The following is a 16,921-nucleotide window of genomic DNA, read 5'->3' on the forward strand; positions in this document are numbered from 1 at the left end:
AACATCTCAGGTTGTTGCCAGGATATACTAAACACAGATCTGATCACAGGTTAGGCGTCAAGCGCGCTGAGATAAACCCTATTGACACTCGACACCCACGATTCTAGCCTCTCAGGTCCTGAGCGCTGGATCGTGGCTGTTTCATGTTTTTCAAGCTTCCAATCCTCCAGAGGCTTGGGCATTGATGTTAAGGCAGATATGGTTGGGAACAACCCGGATATAATTGATGAACAAGGCTGGGATAATGCTCAAAATAGGCGACAGAATTTTGGTGAGGCCGGGCCTTAACTAGCGAATAGAGATGAGTTCTTTTCTTAGAACATACAAATCCCCAATCTCCCAATGGTGGTTCGAGAGCGGAGATCTTATCTTCCTTTTACCATCGTAAAGTTCACTTCCGAAAACGTAGTTTTTCCCCCCTGCACTGCTGACATGCATGCTTGGAACCTCTTTCTCTGACTCTAGCCACAATGGCTATGTCATCATCCTGTCCTGTTTCCGCCCATTTGGATAGTCACATGTTATCGCCCAGCCAAGGTTCCCTTTCCCAATGTGACCTTCCTCACTTCGACTATCTTTGCCGCTGCCCATCCAAGTGCGGCACAGGGCTCTCACAACATGAGGCTATTGCCTGGCCGCAGCCCGTAGTATCGGGACAGTGGGCGCTAGTGGAACGGGAGGATGGCACGCAAAACAAGAGTGATAGTGGCGACGGGACAAGAAAAAAGCGGGGGAAAAGGTTGCCGGGAGGGGCCAAGACCGATTGGCTGAATAGTTTACTTGAAAAGTTCGCAGCAAGGGATTCATAGAAACAACGGCAGCACACAAGCACAAATGAACCATTCTTCTCAGAGTGGTAAGGTAAGTGGGCCATTGATGTTACACAAACGTGGCGCGTGAGATGGAACAGATCGACAAAGCCACAGGCCACAAGGTCAAACAGCTGCGACCTCGAGATCTAGCCTATGGTAACACCAAGACGAATGTTGCGGGTAATTGTCTTCAAAAAATATAGATCAACAGCCTTCCTCTCACTACTGCAGATGTTAGATGCATCATGAACGGGCGGCTAAATCCTACGGCTGGATCGCCTTCGCCATTCCATTTCATCATCAAGCCCTGGCCCACACTGCGACTGTTGGTGCTTGTGTGCAGAGGAGGGTGCAGCCGGACAAGCGAAACGGGATAAGTCCCGGAATCAAGCAAGGTTGTTTTGGTTGGTTGGACGAATTAAGTACCTCACACGATGCTCGAAAGAATGGGATAAACTGCGCCACAGCCAACCACACACCACATGGCCAAGCACCTAAGTACCCCAAGCAGACCCAAACAGCCGCGTGTGAATGTCTGTTCCATTTCGATCGCCGCGCCGCCGATCACATTTGTACTTCCGCAATCTGTCGGCAAAGACATGTTATCTATGATTGCTTCCCCGGCGTTTGTGGCATGAGGTACCCCAATGCCAGCAGTAACCCGTAGGGCCTGCATATCAGCACCTTGCCTTCTTCTGAATCGTCTGACGCTTGACGTCTTCTCCAAACCCAAATTCCCGGGGCATCCTTGGTAGAATAATCAAGAACCCAAAGCATGACGCGCAGATTAACTTCTCCATTATCATCATCATATTCACCACATCCGAACAACCTGCTCTGGCTGTTGTTCACGGGTGCGAGCGTGCTACCATGGCAGGGCACCTGTGCCGCTGAAACAAAGTGCTACGACACATGGGGGAATGAGGACCCAGATCAACAACCATGCCTATCTGGCTCATCAGACACCGCGACCTGGTGCTGTCGCAAGACCGACCAGTGCCTGACTAACGGGCTTTGCCTCAGCCCCGGCCTGAATAATCTCATGACCCAGCAGGGTTGTACAGATAAAAACTGGGGCGCGCCGTGTATTAAGTTTTGTTCGAGCAAACGTGCGTGTGCGCCATTCCGACAACAATCATGTGGAACTGCTTACTGACACCTACCTCCAAACAGAACAAGATCTGGGTGTGGTTCCTTTACTCCCCTGCCCCTCCAGCTTCGACGCCCGCACTGGTGCCGTCAAGTTCTGTTGTGGCCCTGAAGCCACCTCCTGCTGCGCGACCCCCTCCCTTTGGATCACCATCGCGACTGCCACCGCTATTCCCTCCCGCTCTTCCTCTTCTTCAGCCTCCAACCAAACCCTCAAAATCGGTCTCGGTATCGGTCTCGGCATAGGCATCCCCATCCTGCTCGTCCTCCTCGGGGTGCTTTACCTCCTCTGCCAACCCGTCCGTCGGCGCGGCTACGCTAAGTCCTCCTCGCGCGGCGGAACAAGCACCAACGGTGGCGACAAAAATCGCAGAAGAAGAGGCCGCAGACAGTCGTTCGGCGACATCGATACCAACCCGCCACCCGCAAGCGATGACGAAGCCAATGCAACAGGGCGCGTGGAATGGGCCGATCAGCAGAATTACCCCCCGCCGCCGCCAGCGACGATCGGGTCTATGGGGAGCTGGCGGTCTGCTTTCCAGTATGGGTTCCATCACCACCAGCAGCATCAACAGCCGCCGCCTAGTCCGCGGGAGCTGGATGCGGAGGAGCCGAATGTTCGATCGAGGAAGGGAGGGGGGTTAGCGAGATTCAGAGCGGAGTTGCCGGCGGATAATGTGCCGAAGGAAGACAGGAGTGTGTCAAGGCAGGAGGGTAAGGGGAATAAGGTGCCGGCGGAGAATGTCGAGTTGCCCACGCCGGATAGGGTCAGTCCGCCGCCGAGGTCGGATTCGTTAGGGAATTTGTTGAACAAGAAAGAAAAGGGGGAGAGGGTCGCGGATGGTCAATAAGGACAAAGGTAGGAGAGTGTCATGTCTTCGAAGGAATGCTGTCATCATCCATGGGACATTGGCCCCGCACATAAGAATAGAGCTATTTTGTATTCTGCTGATCATCGTCCCGATTCTAGCGTATAGACAAAGGGAAGACCAAGGAATATAATAATAGGAAAAGCAGAGAAAGAGGGAAAAAAGACAAAAGAGAAGTGTCTGTTGACATCGGGAATTGAGCCCGACGTGGGGGTCGAACCCACAACCTTGAGATGACGGAGATCTTGATATCCTTAAGAGTCTCACGCTCTACCGATTGAGCTAGCCGGGCGCCCGCTGTATTTGGTGAAGATATTGCCTTCGGCGCAGAGTTTTTCTTTGGACTGCACTGGCAAATTTTCTACCTCCGTGGAACTTTGGGGTGGACCTCTTCGCGTTTTGGGGGCGCGTCTGTGGAGATGTCACGGGATTTAGTGATGTGGGTCGGAGGATGGTGCCAAAACGGACCGGAACGGACCGTCTCGGGTGCAAATCAGCTGAATCGGTCGCCGTGGTCGACCCAGGAAGTTGCCGATCGTAAACACCAGCCCCTGGAGGAACGACTACTAGGCATATTGCCACATGGAGGGAGCGAGCTATGAAATGAATTCCACGTTTGGACATTCTTCCAATATTACCCTTTAATCCACTTGCCCGTCAGTGATTGCCGTGAGTCCTTCGCATGGACAGTGATTCTGATGGGATATGATATACCCATGATCAATAGCAGGCAAACTCCCATCTTCGATTGCAAGATTTGAAGATATGAGGGATGGGATACCAAGAAAAGGCTCAAACGCCAGCACAGAACAAAGGCCAGGCCTCGGTGTCTCGAAGCCCTCCCATGCTATTCTTCGGATGCGACGGGTCCGGATGCCAAGCACACATTCACCCCGGGCTACAAAGACATGTCGAAAGTCCTGGAGAGTTTGCTGCGCTTAATCTCCTTTATCATTTCAAGACCTTGTGACATGTTCTTTGGTACTTCTCAGTTGAGTAAAAGATCTTCAGCTGTTCATGGCCATTGTCCTTGTCCATTCCCATCTCCGTAACTATACGGGAACTCGACTTCGATCCTTCAAAGTTATCTTAAGTTTAGGCTCTTGTATATAAATCCCGATTTTCTCCTGATCTGTTCTGTTTTGATTATAAGTCGCCATTATTATTATTACAATCGTCCTCCACTCGACAGATCCACCTTTCAAGGTACTATCGTGTTGGGGTGTTGGGCATATTCACACACTTCGTTCTATGCTAGATATCGTCTCCGACTTTAAACTTCTTATCATCTATTGTCTGGCTCATTCGCCACATCAGCAACCACTATGAATTGTTCTGTCCCCGTTCTTGCCAACCTCCAGGCTTTTGACCCTATCCTCCTCCCGGAGACAGCCTACGACGGCCACAACACCGAGCCACTCCAGTTATATGGCCCGGGCAAACTACACCCAACACACCTCGGTGATGCTATTGGCCCAGCTGAAGCCCCTAATCGCTTTCGGATCGTAGCAAAACTCGACCACAGCAATCATTCGACCTCCTGGCTTGCCCGAGACGGTCTCAACGACACTTGGCGTCGGGTCGACTTCCTGACCGGCTCGCCTGACATCGGCCGCAACAAAGCTGAGTCAATGACACTCTCCATTCAGACCTATCGGGCAGCGCCTGGCGCGGACATTGCCCGAGCGGACGCAAAAGGTGTGCCACTCGAGATGTTCACCATCGCCGGACCCAACGGAAAACATAGTGTTGTCGTGTTCCCCCTCAACGGGGATTTCAATTGTTTTCGTTGGGGTATCGAGCCTGATCTAGACGAGGTAGAGATGAATGAAACCTGGTTCGTCGCCAAATGCACAAAGCTTCGTCAGACACAAGGCTGCGCTGGTCCGGTCTCGATCCACGAGATCACAGAGCAGGAGATTTTGCAGATTCTTGGCCGTCCTAACGTGATCATGGTCACCAACACCCTATTTAATGACTTCGTTGTTGATTCTGATATTAGGAGGAACCAGGTCCCTGTTTACTTGGTTGAACGTCCTGAAAGAATCACCATCGACAAGGGTTAATGAGTGACCAATAGGTGCAACGATACAAAAGATTTTGAGAGCAGAGATGGAACATGTTACACTCCTTTAACATGTTTGGTCAAAGGAATTGTCATGCAGTAGCGAAAACTTCTGGCGTTCGCTTCTAAGGGCATTCCATGTATGGCAAGTAGGTCAACGGCTTGCACAGTACACTTGTTTCCTTTCCTCTTGTTTACTATTGTAACGGGGGACTTTGTCTGGTGCAGGCAGGGATCAACAATGGTTCAAATGGGTGATGGCCACTGAGGATGTGGGGTGCACAACGAAGTCAATTGACACGTGTATTAATCTTTGTTTGTCCTGAGTGTCCCTGCGTTAAGGAAGGAAAAAACCAAGTCCTTCATTGTGTCCGGCTAGCTTCCTTTATAGAATCCTATTGCCCTTGTGAGTCCCTCGGCCTTCCAGGCTATTCAGGGGTCTCGTCCTCCTGCCTCGACCATCTGGCTCATTCGGTCGTGTGGTTCTATATATCTTCCAGAATCAACCACGTATTTGTGTCGTTCACAATCATTCTATCTCTGGTGTCCCTTGTGTTGGCAGTCGGTATACCCCTTTCCTTGAACTGCCGTAACCGTGTGACAACAATGATATAAGCCACCATTTCAACCCTCCTTCCGTGTGTAGAACATTTAATCGTTAACAAGCATATCATATATCAACCGGTCCACCCCTGAGGGTGCAAGGTCGTGCCCACGACGACGGCAAGTAACAGCTACTTAACTAATCTATATACAAGTAACACCGGAAGAAAAGCCCGCACGGGGGCAAAACCAGTGTGAGCAAGGGGGTGGGGGTTGTGTATCCTGGGTTAAGTGGGGGTTACCTTTGCACGATCTCGGGATGTGGATCTCTATCTGCGACTCTGACCCCGGGGAATCGGCGTCGGAGTCGCCGTTCCTGTGGGGCTGGCGTTGGGTGCGCAGTGGGAGCGAAGGGATCTCCAGGTCGAGATAGGGCGTCCCGTGGCGGCATCCCAGGCCCCAGAGCTCGACTTGAGAGGATCTAGGCCTATATAGTTCGAAAGAAGACCAGAAGGCCCGCGGACCCAGCCTGCTATCGAGCGGGTTGTTGAAGGCAGTGAGGGGGCAGGAGAAGAAGTGACCTCTGGACTCTACTCTGCCGCAGGGGCACTGCTTTATCGCCTTCACAGGGGGTAGTTGAACCGCACATGGTACGCCAAGAAGTCTCTATAGCCCGAGGCCTTTGCTAGTCAACAGGAGAGACACTGCTGAGAGAATCTTTCGAGAAAGGGCTTTGCTATTTGTCCATCCCAAAGGGCCGAGGAAGGTTTGTTAACCCGCCATTATCTACGCATGTCTGAGCAAGGCATTCGGCACCTCTTGGGAGGGTCGAGAGAGAGGCCGAGCCACGCTCTAGCGCCTGGGAGTTTGGGCTCTCTCTGGCGTCTGGCGTCAAGACCAGAGGCTGCCTGGTGCAAACGGGACCGGCCGCGGTAAAGGGGGTCGTGCAAGCCTCACCTGCAGAGGGTGATTAGCTAGCAGCATCACAATGCGGTTCTTCCACCGTGCCCGTTCTCTGTCCAGCAGGTACTCGGGGCAGAGGCCGGCAAGCCACCAGGGCCAAGGGGTTGGTATTGTCCCCCACACCGGGAATATCACCCTCTGTGCTGTGTTTGCAACCTTGGTGAGAGATGACCAACCGACGTGAACCTGGATGCGACCAACCGGCCATTGACCCCAGCCCTTTGTGGGCCGGTATCAAGCTGGACCATGCCGCACACAAGGAAGGGGGCGACGACCGCACTGGAGATGTTTGGGCCGGCCGCGGGGGGGAACCCCGGGCTCTCGCGTTAGACAGGCGCTTGACCAAACCCACCACCACAGCCGTCACCGACGTCCTCTCGGCCGCCCGCGCCGCAGGGCTGAGCTTAAGGTCCAGCGAGACTCCTAGCCACTTGATGGATTTACCAGGGGAAAAATACACCCCTTCCACCTGTGCGGAAATCTTCGCAGAATCGAACCTGCTCACTTTGCCCCAGCCTCAGGGGGGAATATAGAAGACCTTTGTCTTGTTAGAATCGATCATGAGGCCCAGCCCCGGGGGATCAAGCCAAAAATGTACAGAAAACATGCGTCGTTCTGACGACAAATGCCATTACTTTCCTCTTTATTCCCTTTTTCAGGACGAAGCTTGCCGTAGATTGAGCAAGTGATGGTCACTCAGGCTTTAACAAGAAGTAAATGAAGAAACTGCTCTTGAGGGAAATAGACCTACTTAATTGGGGAAGGCAAATCGCGCCGACGAGCTGGTTTAGACCGAGCTGCTTCTCGCTCCTTGCCGGCAGTAAACACACCTCACACCAGCTCGAGTACCATTTTATCTCATTGACATTATCTCAAGCTCAGTCGGCTCACGTCCGGCGGCGTGAGGTTGTTCTTTGCCTGTGTTTTGCAGCTTGTCAATGGTATCTTACTATTGCTCTTGTTCGAGGCCCTGGTACCGTTACTCTTTCCACAGCCGGCACCTGCCACGGCCCAAATCAGAACCCGTGGTCGTTCGCTGGCTGATGTAGCCGACGAGATCTGAACCCGTTTATCTAACTGGACGAGTGTTCCAGGAGCCCAGAAAGGCTAAGCAATGATGGGCAATGAAGCCCTAACGATATTAAGGCTGGTTCTGTCACACGGAGACGGCAGTCCAATGAAAGGGGTATACCCGACTGCCAACACAAGGCACACCAGAGATAGAATGGTTGGGAACGACACAAATACATGATTGATCCCGGAAGATAGATGGAGCCACACGATTGAATGAGCCAGAGGGCTGAGGCAGGAGGACGAGACCTATAAAAAGCCTGGAAGGCCGAGGCACTCACAAGGGCAATAGGATTCTATAAAGGAAGCTAGCCCGACACAATGAAGGGCTTCTCTTGGTTCTTCTTCTTCCTAACACAAGGACACTGAGGACCAAGTTTGTTACACGTATTAATTGACTTCTTTGTGCACTCCACATCGTCAACGGCCATCGTCTAACCCATTTGACCCATTGCCGATCCCTGCCTGCACCAGACCAAGTCACCCGTTACAGGTTTCCCCAACCTGGACTCTGAGGAGGAGGGCACTTGAACTTCCTAAATTAGAGTTAAAAGCAGCAAGTACCGCGAACTGTTGTGCGAAGCTAAGGGTGTCACTTAACTCTGCGATCGAGAGTTCCTGTAGGACCCCCGACCGCTGCCGCCGGCTCAACCCCTGCCTGATCACGTTAAGGAACATCATGGAGAAAAAAGCTTTGATCTCCTTTAGTGCTTTCTGTGGGATCTCGGATACGAGCTGGCAGATCCCATAATCTAGTGCGGGAAATAGCTCGTTGTCAGGCTGCGAACGGAGGTAGAAATTCCAAGTCCTGCCAGTCGGTCCCGCGGGCTTGGAACGCGGCTCCCAGGGGCTGCCAGCAGCGGCATTTACACTTGCGCCCAGAAAAAACAATTATCGGCAGCTAAAAACGAATCCCTTTGCTCTGACTGTTAGCGATAGCGTACCAAACGGAGTCGAACGGAAGAATCGATGGGAAGGCGCTTGACAGCAACGACCGTGTCGCAAGGGGCATAGCAATGCCGTTGCAACCGATTTGTGTGCTGGATCGTGATCCAAAACGCCAACAACATGGCCAACGGCAACAAAGAGCGCTACAAAGTCAAGCAGCCCAGATAGGTAGGATTTTATTTCTGCGTATGAATTTTCCGAGGCTTTCCAGCGAATTCTGAATTGCAGATGAGCCACTTGCTCGATTTTGTGAGCAGTACGTACAGGCAAAAGATACCGGGATTACGGTACGCTGCTAAAGTTATTTCCATCTCCGCTAATTGAAATCTATAAAGAACACGAGATGCAACGCTGTGAAGATAAAGACTATCAGTAGTTTCTCCAGAACCCAAGTTGAATGGAGAAGAGTATACCGTCGAACTCGAAAAAAGGTGTACCCGTCTTTGGCAAAAGTTAGCGAGTGAGTATTACTCTCTTATCGGGCATTACCCTTCCCCTAGTTATGTTAACTAAAATTGAAACCAGCTAGACGTCGGAATGCATGCAACATTCTCTCGAGCAGGTCTATTTAGAGATCTACTGCTATAAGACGTGTACCAAGACTGTCTAGAAAGTCTTTCTGAGACGCTGCATTAGAACTTCTGGTAATGACTGCCCAGCACTCGAACAACACGAGGTTACAACCGTCCAGATGCTTGGAGCCACGCGGTATATAGCCGAAGTCTAAAACACTTTGTAACAAAGGCTGACAGTACAGCCTTACGGGACATGAGACGGAGGCACCCTGAAGAACAGAACAAATGGGGATTGAGATAGGAGCCAGGCACATCAATGGACCGGCCAGTCGCCGAAATCACTAAGTCGAAAGGCAATTATCCTATTTTTTAAATATAACATTTATTCACTGACTGTAGTTTGGTAGCATCTTATCCTGCAAGCAACCATGGGGTTCGAGCTTGATCCAACCTTAACCATTGATAAGTTAGGAGTAATAGCTAAGGACCTTCTTGTATCTCTGGACATGCATTGGAGTCATGCAGAAAATAGCCCTGTAACCCAAACGCTCGGATCGATATCCACATAACGCTGATTCTGGCCGAACTTTTGTTCAGACTGGTTTTCTAAATGGCCTCCGTTATAACTAAGTTCACATCCAACTCCTTCAGCACACGAGAACCCGAAACAAGTAAGCCTTGCTGCTACAATCACGATAGAACAAGAGAGATAATTCTGACTCTCGCAGCCGGCTGCTGGGAGCGAGCAAACCGTTGTATGGCAACCTCATTTCACTATATATATGGATGCTGACATTTGAGTGTGTAACGCTAGTTTTGCTGTTTTTCCTGTCGCCTGCTAGATGCTGTGTCTTATAGCTTATTTGTTAGTTTGTTGTCTATGATGATGTGTTTAAGACGCCATTCAAGTCTCTCATTGAGACCCTGAATCGCCAGAACCCCCAATATATAGGAGCACCAGACGAAAAATAACGGGCATTAACTGTAGGCGGATGTGTTGAGGCAGGTAATTTTCTTGGAGCACCCTTTCCGGGTTTGCCATCAAGAAGGGCCGTAACGCTAGGGTAAGCGGAGATTATAGTGTCCAAGCCAGTAGATCCACAATAGGAACAGTATGTATATACTGTGCTTACCATAAAGTCTACTTAGCACCAACGCGAAGGTCTTATGGCCATAGTAATTGTCTACTATCAGTTACTGGTCATGGACGGTACCAATGTTGCCGATATCTACAGTGATCCATGTCGCAAAGGAGTTCATTGACTTTCTTTTCAGGAAAGGTCATAACGCGGCAGGCAAGAATGACGAATTCCACCTGGCGTAACGCCGAGCGGGCCTAACTCGATATGAGCTTGCGCCCATCTCTTCGACTGTTGACGAGGTCGAGCAACTCAACAATCAACAGGATGTCCAAAACCTCCGGAAAGAATGCTAAGCAAACAAGAAAAAATTGGCGCAAAGTCAATAGAGATCAAGAGGATATATAACCAATACCATGGCCTAGCACTAAGGCTCTGAAACCTTATGGAGGAGAAACGAGAAAAGTATTTTAAGGAAGCCGATCAGAGGAGGGCACTAGGACAATCGATGGAAGACTTTCGACATGTATCTTCAAATCTATACAAGCCCATGCCACAACGTCGCGCATCTCAAGTTGCACGGATCGAGCAATCTCTTCGGAATAGCAATATCGGGGGCTAATGACGGGCCCAGCATCTTTCACAACCCACTTTTAAGGCATATAAATGTCTGTCTCAATGATTTGAAGATGACGCAGGACAATCTTCTCAATGAAGTGTCCGACACAAAGAGCAGGGAACCGATATCTGCAACGGAATATTCAAATGGATATGCTTGCTCTGCAACGAGGAGTTTGCACAGTGTAGCAGACTAACAAAGCATAGCCAGCAAAGGCACTTTCAGAAAAGAGTTTTCGACGAAGCCTTCCCATGTCCTCAATGTCAACGAGACGGTCAGATGCACGAACGAGAACACAACCACTGGAGCAGCTAAGTTCACCAGTTTCACGGTCTGACGTTCACACCATGTTCACCAACACTAAGCTTCCAGGCTCAACGTAGCAGTAAAGAGAAGGTGCAAAAAGCAAGATCTGCCTGCTGCTTACTATACACTAGGGCGAGATAGGTTGTTAGTAGCAAGTTAGGCTTTGTAGGCATGTTGACTGCACACTTCACCCCTGATTCGTTAGTTCAAATTTTATGTAGATAGAGATGATGGTTGCAACTTTCAGTATCTTAAAATACAAAGCCCAATTGAGACAGTGTCGTTCCAGACTGCAATGCTTGTTTTACCGGACCGTCTCACGTGACTCTTCTATTTTGCCCCTCTTCGGCGCATGGCCAAGTGCAGGCCCCTGCCAGCTCATGCTAGCTGGGCCCTGTAAACTGAAGATTAAAGTTAGCCAGTGTCATATAAGAAACTTCGAGATCCTGATGTTAAGTCAGCCAGTGCCATCTAAAAAGTTGTAAAATCCTGCTATTTTGTGGGGAGATTGGAATATCCGAAGTCAGAGGTAGTTAGGGAAGGAGGCCTCAACCTTCCATTAACCTCTACTGTAACATCACAACTATCATCAATCGCGATTAGTCATTAGATGCCAACGTGGCGAAGATTGTCGGCTCTTCTATGTTATTTCCCTCGATTGCCGTGAATGGCCGCTCAAATTCTTATAAATATTCGGTAGATTATACATGCTGGGCTTCGAACAGCAATTATCTCTCTGATAAAAAAAGGGGCTATGCGGCCTTTTGCAAGACCTGGCAAAGTAGTCTCGTTGTGACTTGTGGGTGGTGTGCAGCAAGCCAAGCCAAGCAGTAGGATTTCGGGGTTGCAGCTTCAGGGTTGTGTTGATGCGTCTGCCGCGAACAAGAGCACGTTTTTGGGTCATAAAACTGTGCAGGAATTCTGCCATATATTGCTTCGACTGCCTTACGCTTATGATTTAGCCTGACCCCGCACCGTCATGGCAATTAAGTATATGGGCATAAATCTGAACCTCTTCCTGGCTCTCTTATCCCCCAAAGCTCTCTGGAGCCTATGGCAAAAACCATAATGCTGCAAACGCTTTAGTTAACAAACCCGCAAGGACGCTTCGCACTGTCTGGCTATATCGGTTTTTGCGATTTCAATCTTTCCTCCTTACTGAGGACACTTCTCACTCAGTCCCTCCACAGCGTTGTCTCTTTCCTGCATCATATTTTCTCCTTGTATATATCCTTCACCATCTGACCCTCTCAAATACTGCTCTGCTACACTTTATTATACTCTCACAAAGGCATCACTGGTATCATCATGCTTGATCCTACTGGTATTGTTGGCGTCATCGGAGTGGCCGGCCAAATCTTGGAGTATGCCTTCAAGTTTTATAACAACTGGAAGGATGCTAAGGCGGAGGCAAAAAGTTTCATTCTCGAAGTAGCGGCCCTCAAGACCATCCTACTACATGTCCATAATCTTCTCTCGGACCCGAAATTTGCAAACGCTTTCGAAGAGGATTCTTCAGCATTGCTTTCTGAGCTTGATCCAGAGCATGATGCGGACACCGCTATCCTCTTGTCTGCCTGTGAAGATGAACTACAGCGTTTGCTCGCCAAGATAAAAAAGCGGGCAGATGCTCATAGGTTTGGATGGGAGTGCCTCAAGGCTGCACTTGATGGCGGAAAAGCGCGTGAAGCTGTCGAAAACCTCCATCGCCGATTCCAAACCCTGACCTTGCTCTTCGAACGTGATCAACTTGCACTTCAAACCAAAACTCTACAGCAAACGATTGAGGCCAGAGAAGATCAGAACCGAAACCATCAAACCCAAGTTCAGAAGCTTTGGTCCATTGAACAACGGATGAGTGGGATCGAAGAGGGCGTCAATACCGTTATTTCACAGACACATACCGCTGATGCTCTCCAAAAACATGGAGAAATACTTCAGTGGCTGTCTTCAGTGGACTATTCTCCACAACAGGCCGATTTTCTACGCCGAAGACAAGAAGGCACAGGACAGTGGTTCCTAGAATCTCCTCAATTTCAGGAATGGTATAGTGCTTTTTTCCTTCATACCTGTCTCGTTCCTGTTTTTTTCTCGAGCTAATCAGTCCACCAGGCTGTCAAGGAAGCCAGTGACCCTCTTCTGCCCGGGCATACCTGGCGCTGGGAAGACTATCCTTGTATCGACCGTCATCGATTACCTCCAAAGGAACTTGGGAGATCATGATGTTGGAATCGCATACCTATACTGTAACTTCCGGCGCGTAGACGACCAAACCGTGGAGCAGCTCATCGCTAACCTCATAAAGCAACTACTCAGCGACAAGTTTCCACCCCCACCTGCAGTCATGGATGCCTATGCTCAACACAAGAAACATAGATCACAACCATCGTTGAGCGATCTTGAGGCGATGTTCCATGCTGTTGCCGCACTGCACAAGGATGGAGTCTTCGTTATAGTTGATGCGCTGGACGAGTGCCAAATGAGTGACAGTGTTCGTTCCAATTTCATTGAAGCATTGCTGCGCCTTCAGTCGAGGGAAAGTAATGTCAACATTCTGGCCACATCCCGCCCTGTACCTGATATCGTGGAAGCCTTTGATGGGCACTCCCGCCTTGAGATAGTAGCCCGGAGGGACGACATCGAGCGATACATGCGCAATCGGATGTCTACCTTGCGCACTGTTTCAAAGAACCCGGAACTCCAACATGAGATCATCAGTTGCATTGCCAGTGTCGCAAATGGCATGTAAGTCATTAGTGTTCCATGAACCATGGGTTGTTAATTCAATTGAGCGTCTGATTACTTACAAAGTCAGGTTTCTGCTCGCTCACCTTTTTTTCGAGTCCTTGAAAGATAAGGTTAGCGCAAAACTTATCCGCAAAACACTGAAGGAGCTCCGAAACGACTCTATGGAAAATGAGCCAAAGCTTGCCCTATTACGCCGGGCATATGACAATGCAATGGAGCGAATCAATGGGCAACCGGCTGGATACAAGGAGCTTGCCCAGCATGTGCTATCCTGGATCGTGTGCGCCAAACGTCCTCTCAAAATGATAGATGTTCAGTATGCGTGGGCTGTTAAGGACAGTGAAAACGAGCTTGATGAAACCGCAATTCCTGATGCTGAAGACATGCTTTTGGCATGCTGCGGGCTCGTTGTTATCGACAAAGAAAGCGAAATCATTCGACTTGTCCACTATACAGTTCAGGAATATTTCCGGGATACTTTGAGTCGGTGGTTTCCGACCGCCCATCTTGACATCGCAAGTACCTGCGCATCATACCTTTCGTTCAAGAACTTTTCAGGTGGCCCTGTCAGAACGTATGAGGAGGCGCACAAACGGCTTGAAAAACCTCTCTTCACCTATGCTGTTGACTATTGGGGATATCATGCATCTGCGTGTTCCGCCTGCACTCCTCGGCTAATTGACTTACTGACAAATTCGGAATGGGTCAGTATTGTGGTGCAACTTTGTGACATCTTTTCGGACTTCAGAAAATATTATCCTTGGCTTCCTTCGGTGGATTTGGTGCCATCTCAGAATGCGTTTCACATAGTTGGCGTCTATGGGCTCAATGATTTAGTCAAGGTACTCCTTTACCGTTACCAGGATATTGATCCAGCTCGGCAAGACAAGTTCGGTCGAACTCCGCTGAGTTACGCTGCAGAGTATGGCCGTACAGAGGTTGTTAAAACTCTGTTATGTGATGAACGAGTTGATTCAGACCGACAAGACAACGAAGGTCGAACGCCACTGAGTTACGCTGCAGGGAATGGCCATGTAGAGGTTGTGGAAACTCTGTTATATGACGGCCGAGTTGATCCAGACCGACAAGACAAGACCGGTCGAACGCCACTGAGCTACGCTACATTGGGTGGCCGTGTGGAGGTTGTTAAAACTCTATTATCTCAAGGTCAAGTTGATCCAGATCGACAGGACTACGAAGAACGAACGCCGCTGAGTTACGCTGCAAAGTATGGCCGTACAGAGGTTGTTAAAACTCTGTTATGTGATGAACGAGTTGATTCAGACCGACAAGACAAGTTCGGTCGAACGCCACTGAGTTACGCTGCAAGGAATGGCCATGTAGAGGTTGTTAGAACTCTGCTATGTGATGGCCGAGTTGATCCAGACCGACCAGACAAAGAAGGTCGAACGGCGTTAAGTCATGCTGCAGAGCATGGCCATACGGAGGTTGTTATAACTCTATTATCTGATGGCCGAGTTGATCCAGACCAGCAAGACATGTTCGGTGGAACGCCGCTGAGCTACGCTGCGTTGGGTGGCCGTGTAGAGGTTGTTCAAACTCTGTTTTCTGATGGCCGATTCAATCGAACCCGACAAGATAACCAAGGTCGAACGGCGCTGAGTTACGCTGCACAGTGTGGCCTCGCCGACATTGTTATAGCTCTTTTATGTGATGGCCGAGTTGATCCAGACCAACAAGACAACAAAGGTCGAACTCCTCTGAGTTACGCAGCAAACCGTGGCCAAATAGATATTGTTAAAGCTCTGCTCTCTGATGGCCGAGTTGATCCAGACCGACAAGACAAGGAAGGCCGAACACCGCTAAGTTGGGCTGCACAGTTTGGTAATAAGCAGGTTGTTAAAGCTTTGCTGTTCAAGGGTCGAGTTAATCCAGACCAACAAGACGATTATGGTCGAACACCGCTGAGTTGGGCTGCAGACTATGGTGGTACGCAGGTTGTTAAGACTCTGTTACATGATGGCCAAGTTGATCCAGACCGACAAGACAACTGTGGCCGAACGCCCCTGAGCTACGCTGCAGCCAATGACCATACGGAGATTGTTAAAACTCTGTTATGTGATGACCGAGTTGATCCAGACCGACAAGACGAGAAAGGCCAAACGCCGCTAAGTTACGCCGTAGAGTATGGCTGTACAGAGGTTGTTGAAACTCTATTATCTGATGGCCGAGTTAATCCAGACCGACAAGATGAGAAAGGCCGAACGCCGCTAAGCTACGCCGCAGAGCGTGGTGGTACGCAGGTTGTTAAAACTCTGTTACGTGATGGCCGAGTTGATCCAGACCGACAAGACAACCGTGGCCGAACGCCCCTGAGCTACGCTGCAGCCAATGGCCATACGGAGATCGTTAAAACTCTGTTATGTGATGACCGGGTTGACCCAGACCGACAAGACGAGGAAGGCCGAACGCCGCTAAGTTACGCCGCACGGTGTGGCTTTACAGAGGCTGTTAGGACTCTATTATCTGATAGCCGAGTTAATCTAGATCGACAAGACAACTGTGGCCGAACGCCGCTGAGTTGGACAATTTATGACCATACGGAAGTTGTTGAAGCTGTGTTATCCGACAGCTCAGTTAGGTCAACCGGTTCGGCAGGATCAGTCTTAGACTAACGTCATTCCTTCGGATATTACTTAGCTAGTCTTCAAAAGACTTATTTCACTCATATATATATAGATAGTACTCTCTTGCTCTCTCCTTTCCTAATTCTAGACTCTCTTGCTTCCTTTTGCTTTCTTAAGATTCTCGGAGAGTACATAGTATGCTAATTCTCTTTTTCAAGAGAAGATCTTATCGCAAACGTTGCACTCATCCTCACAACCAAATTTGTAACCTATATTTGTTTGAAGTTAGAAATTGTCTCATTTGTATTTCGTAGTCTGAAAGACATTATGTCAACTTCCCAAACGAAGCTGGCTCTGGGCGAAGTGTAAGTGGGGAGCAAGTTTTCGATGAACTAGTGTATCGATTCTACGACCTCCTGACATGGGTTGGACTGTGGCGACCAAGCTATGGAATTTGAGAGACAGGAGTTCTCATACGTAATATTCAATCCTGTAGTCACCCGTTGGGGAAGGCAACTGTGTTACGACCAACAGCTGGTCAGCTGCGGTCTCTCTGCTAGGCAAAAGGAGGACCAAGAAATATTAAGAAGGGGTTTTGGGGGAAGGGAGCGAATCAACAACCAATCGGGACGAAAAGATCGCTGTC

The 16,921-nt window shown here is 49.6% G+C and overlaps 2 protein-coding genes, 1 non-coding gene and 1 pseudogene across 4 annotated transcripts; 3 read left to right on the top strand and 1 right to left on the bottom strand.

Moving 5' to 3' along the window:
* Nucleotides 1-1,587: 1,587 nt before the first annotated feature.
* On the top strand, nucleotides 1,588-2,812 carry CTHT_0019720 (annotated as a pseudogene; the record flags this gene model as incomplete). Its single annotated transcript has 2 exons — nucleotides 1,588-1,870; nucleotides 1,986-2,812. Coding segments are annotated over 2 exons (1,110 nt in total).
* A 217-nt stretch (nucleotides 2,813-3,029) lies between these two features.
* CTHT_0019730 lies at nucleotides 3,030-3,122 on the bottom strand. The gene is given in 2 exon segments: nucleotides 3,030-3,067; nucleotides 3,084-3,122. It is a non-coding gene; the product is annotated as a tRNA-Lys (tRNA).
* A 1,033-nt stretch (nucleotides 3,123-4,155) lies between these two features.
* CTHT_0019740 (uncharacterized protein) lies at nucleotides 4,156-4,896 on the top strand (the record flags this gene model as incomplete). Its single annotated transcript, XM_006692395.1, has 1 exon — nucleotides 4,156-4,896. One exon carries the CDS (start codon nucleotides 4,156-4,158, stop codon nucleotides 4,894-4,896), a length of 741 nt encoding a protein of 246 aa, XP_006692458.1.
* A 7,351-nt stretch (nucleotides 4,897-12,247) lies between these two features.
* On the top strand, nucleotides 12,248-13,688 carry CTHT_0019750 (uncharacterized protein; the record flags this gene model as incomplete). Its single annotated transcript, XM_006692396.1, has 2 exons — nucleotides 12,248-12,797; nucleotides 13,204-13,688. The coding sequence occupies 2 exons, from the start codon at nucleotides 12,248-12,250 to the stop codon at nucleotides 13,686-13,688; spliced, it is 1,035 nt and encodes a 344-aa protein (XP_006692459.1).
* Between the last annotated feature and the right edge of the window lie 3,233 nt (nucleotides 13,689-16,921).

The sequence above is a fragment of the Thermochaetoides thermophila genome (genome assembly GCF_000221225.1).
Source record: "Thermochaetoides thermophila DSM 1495 unplaced genomic scaffold scf7180000011815, whole genome shotgun sequence".
Taxonomy (NCBI): Eukaryota; Fungi; Ascomycota; class Sordariomycetes; order Sordariales; family Chaetomiaceae; genus Thermochaetoides; species Thermochaetoides thermophila.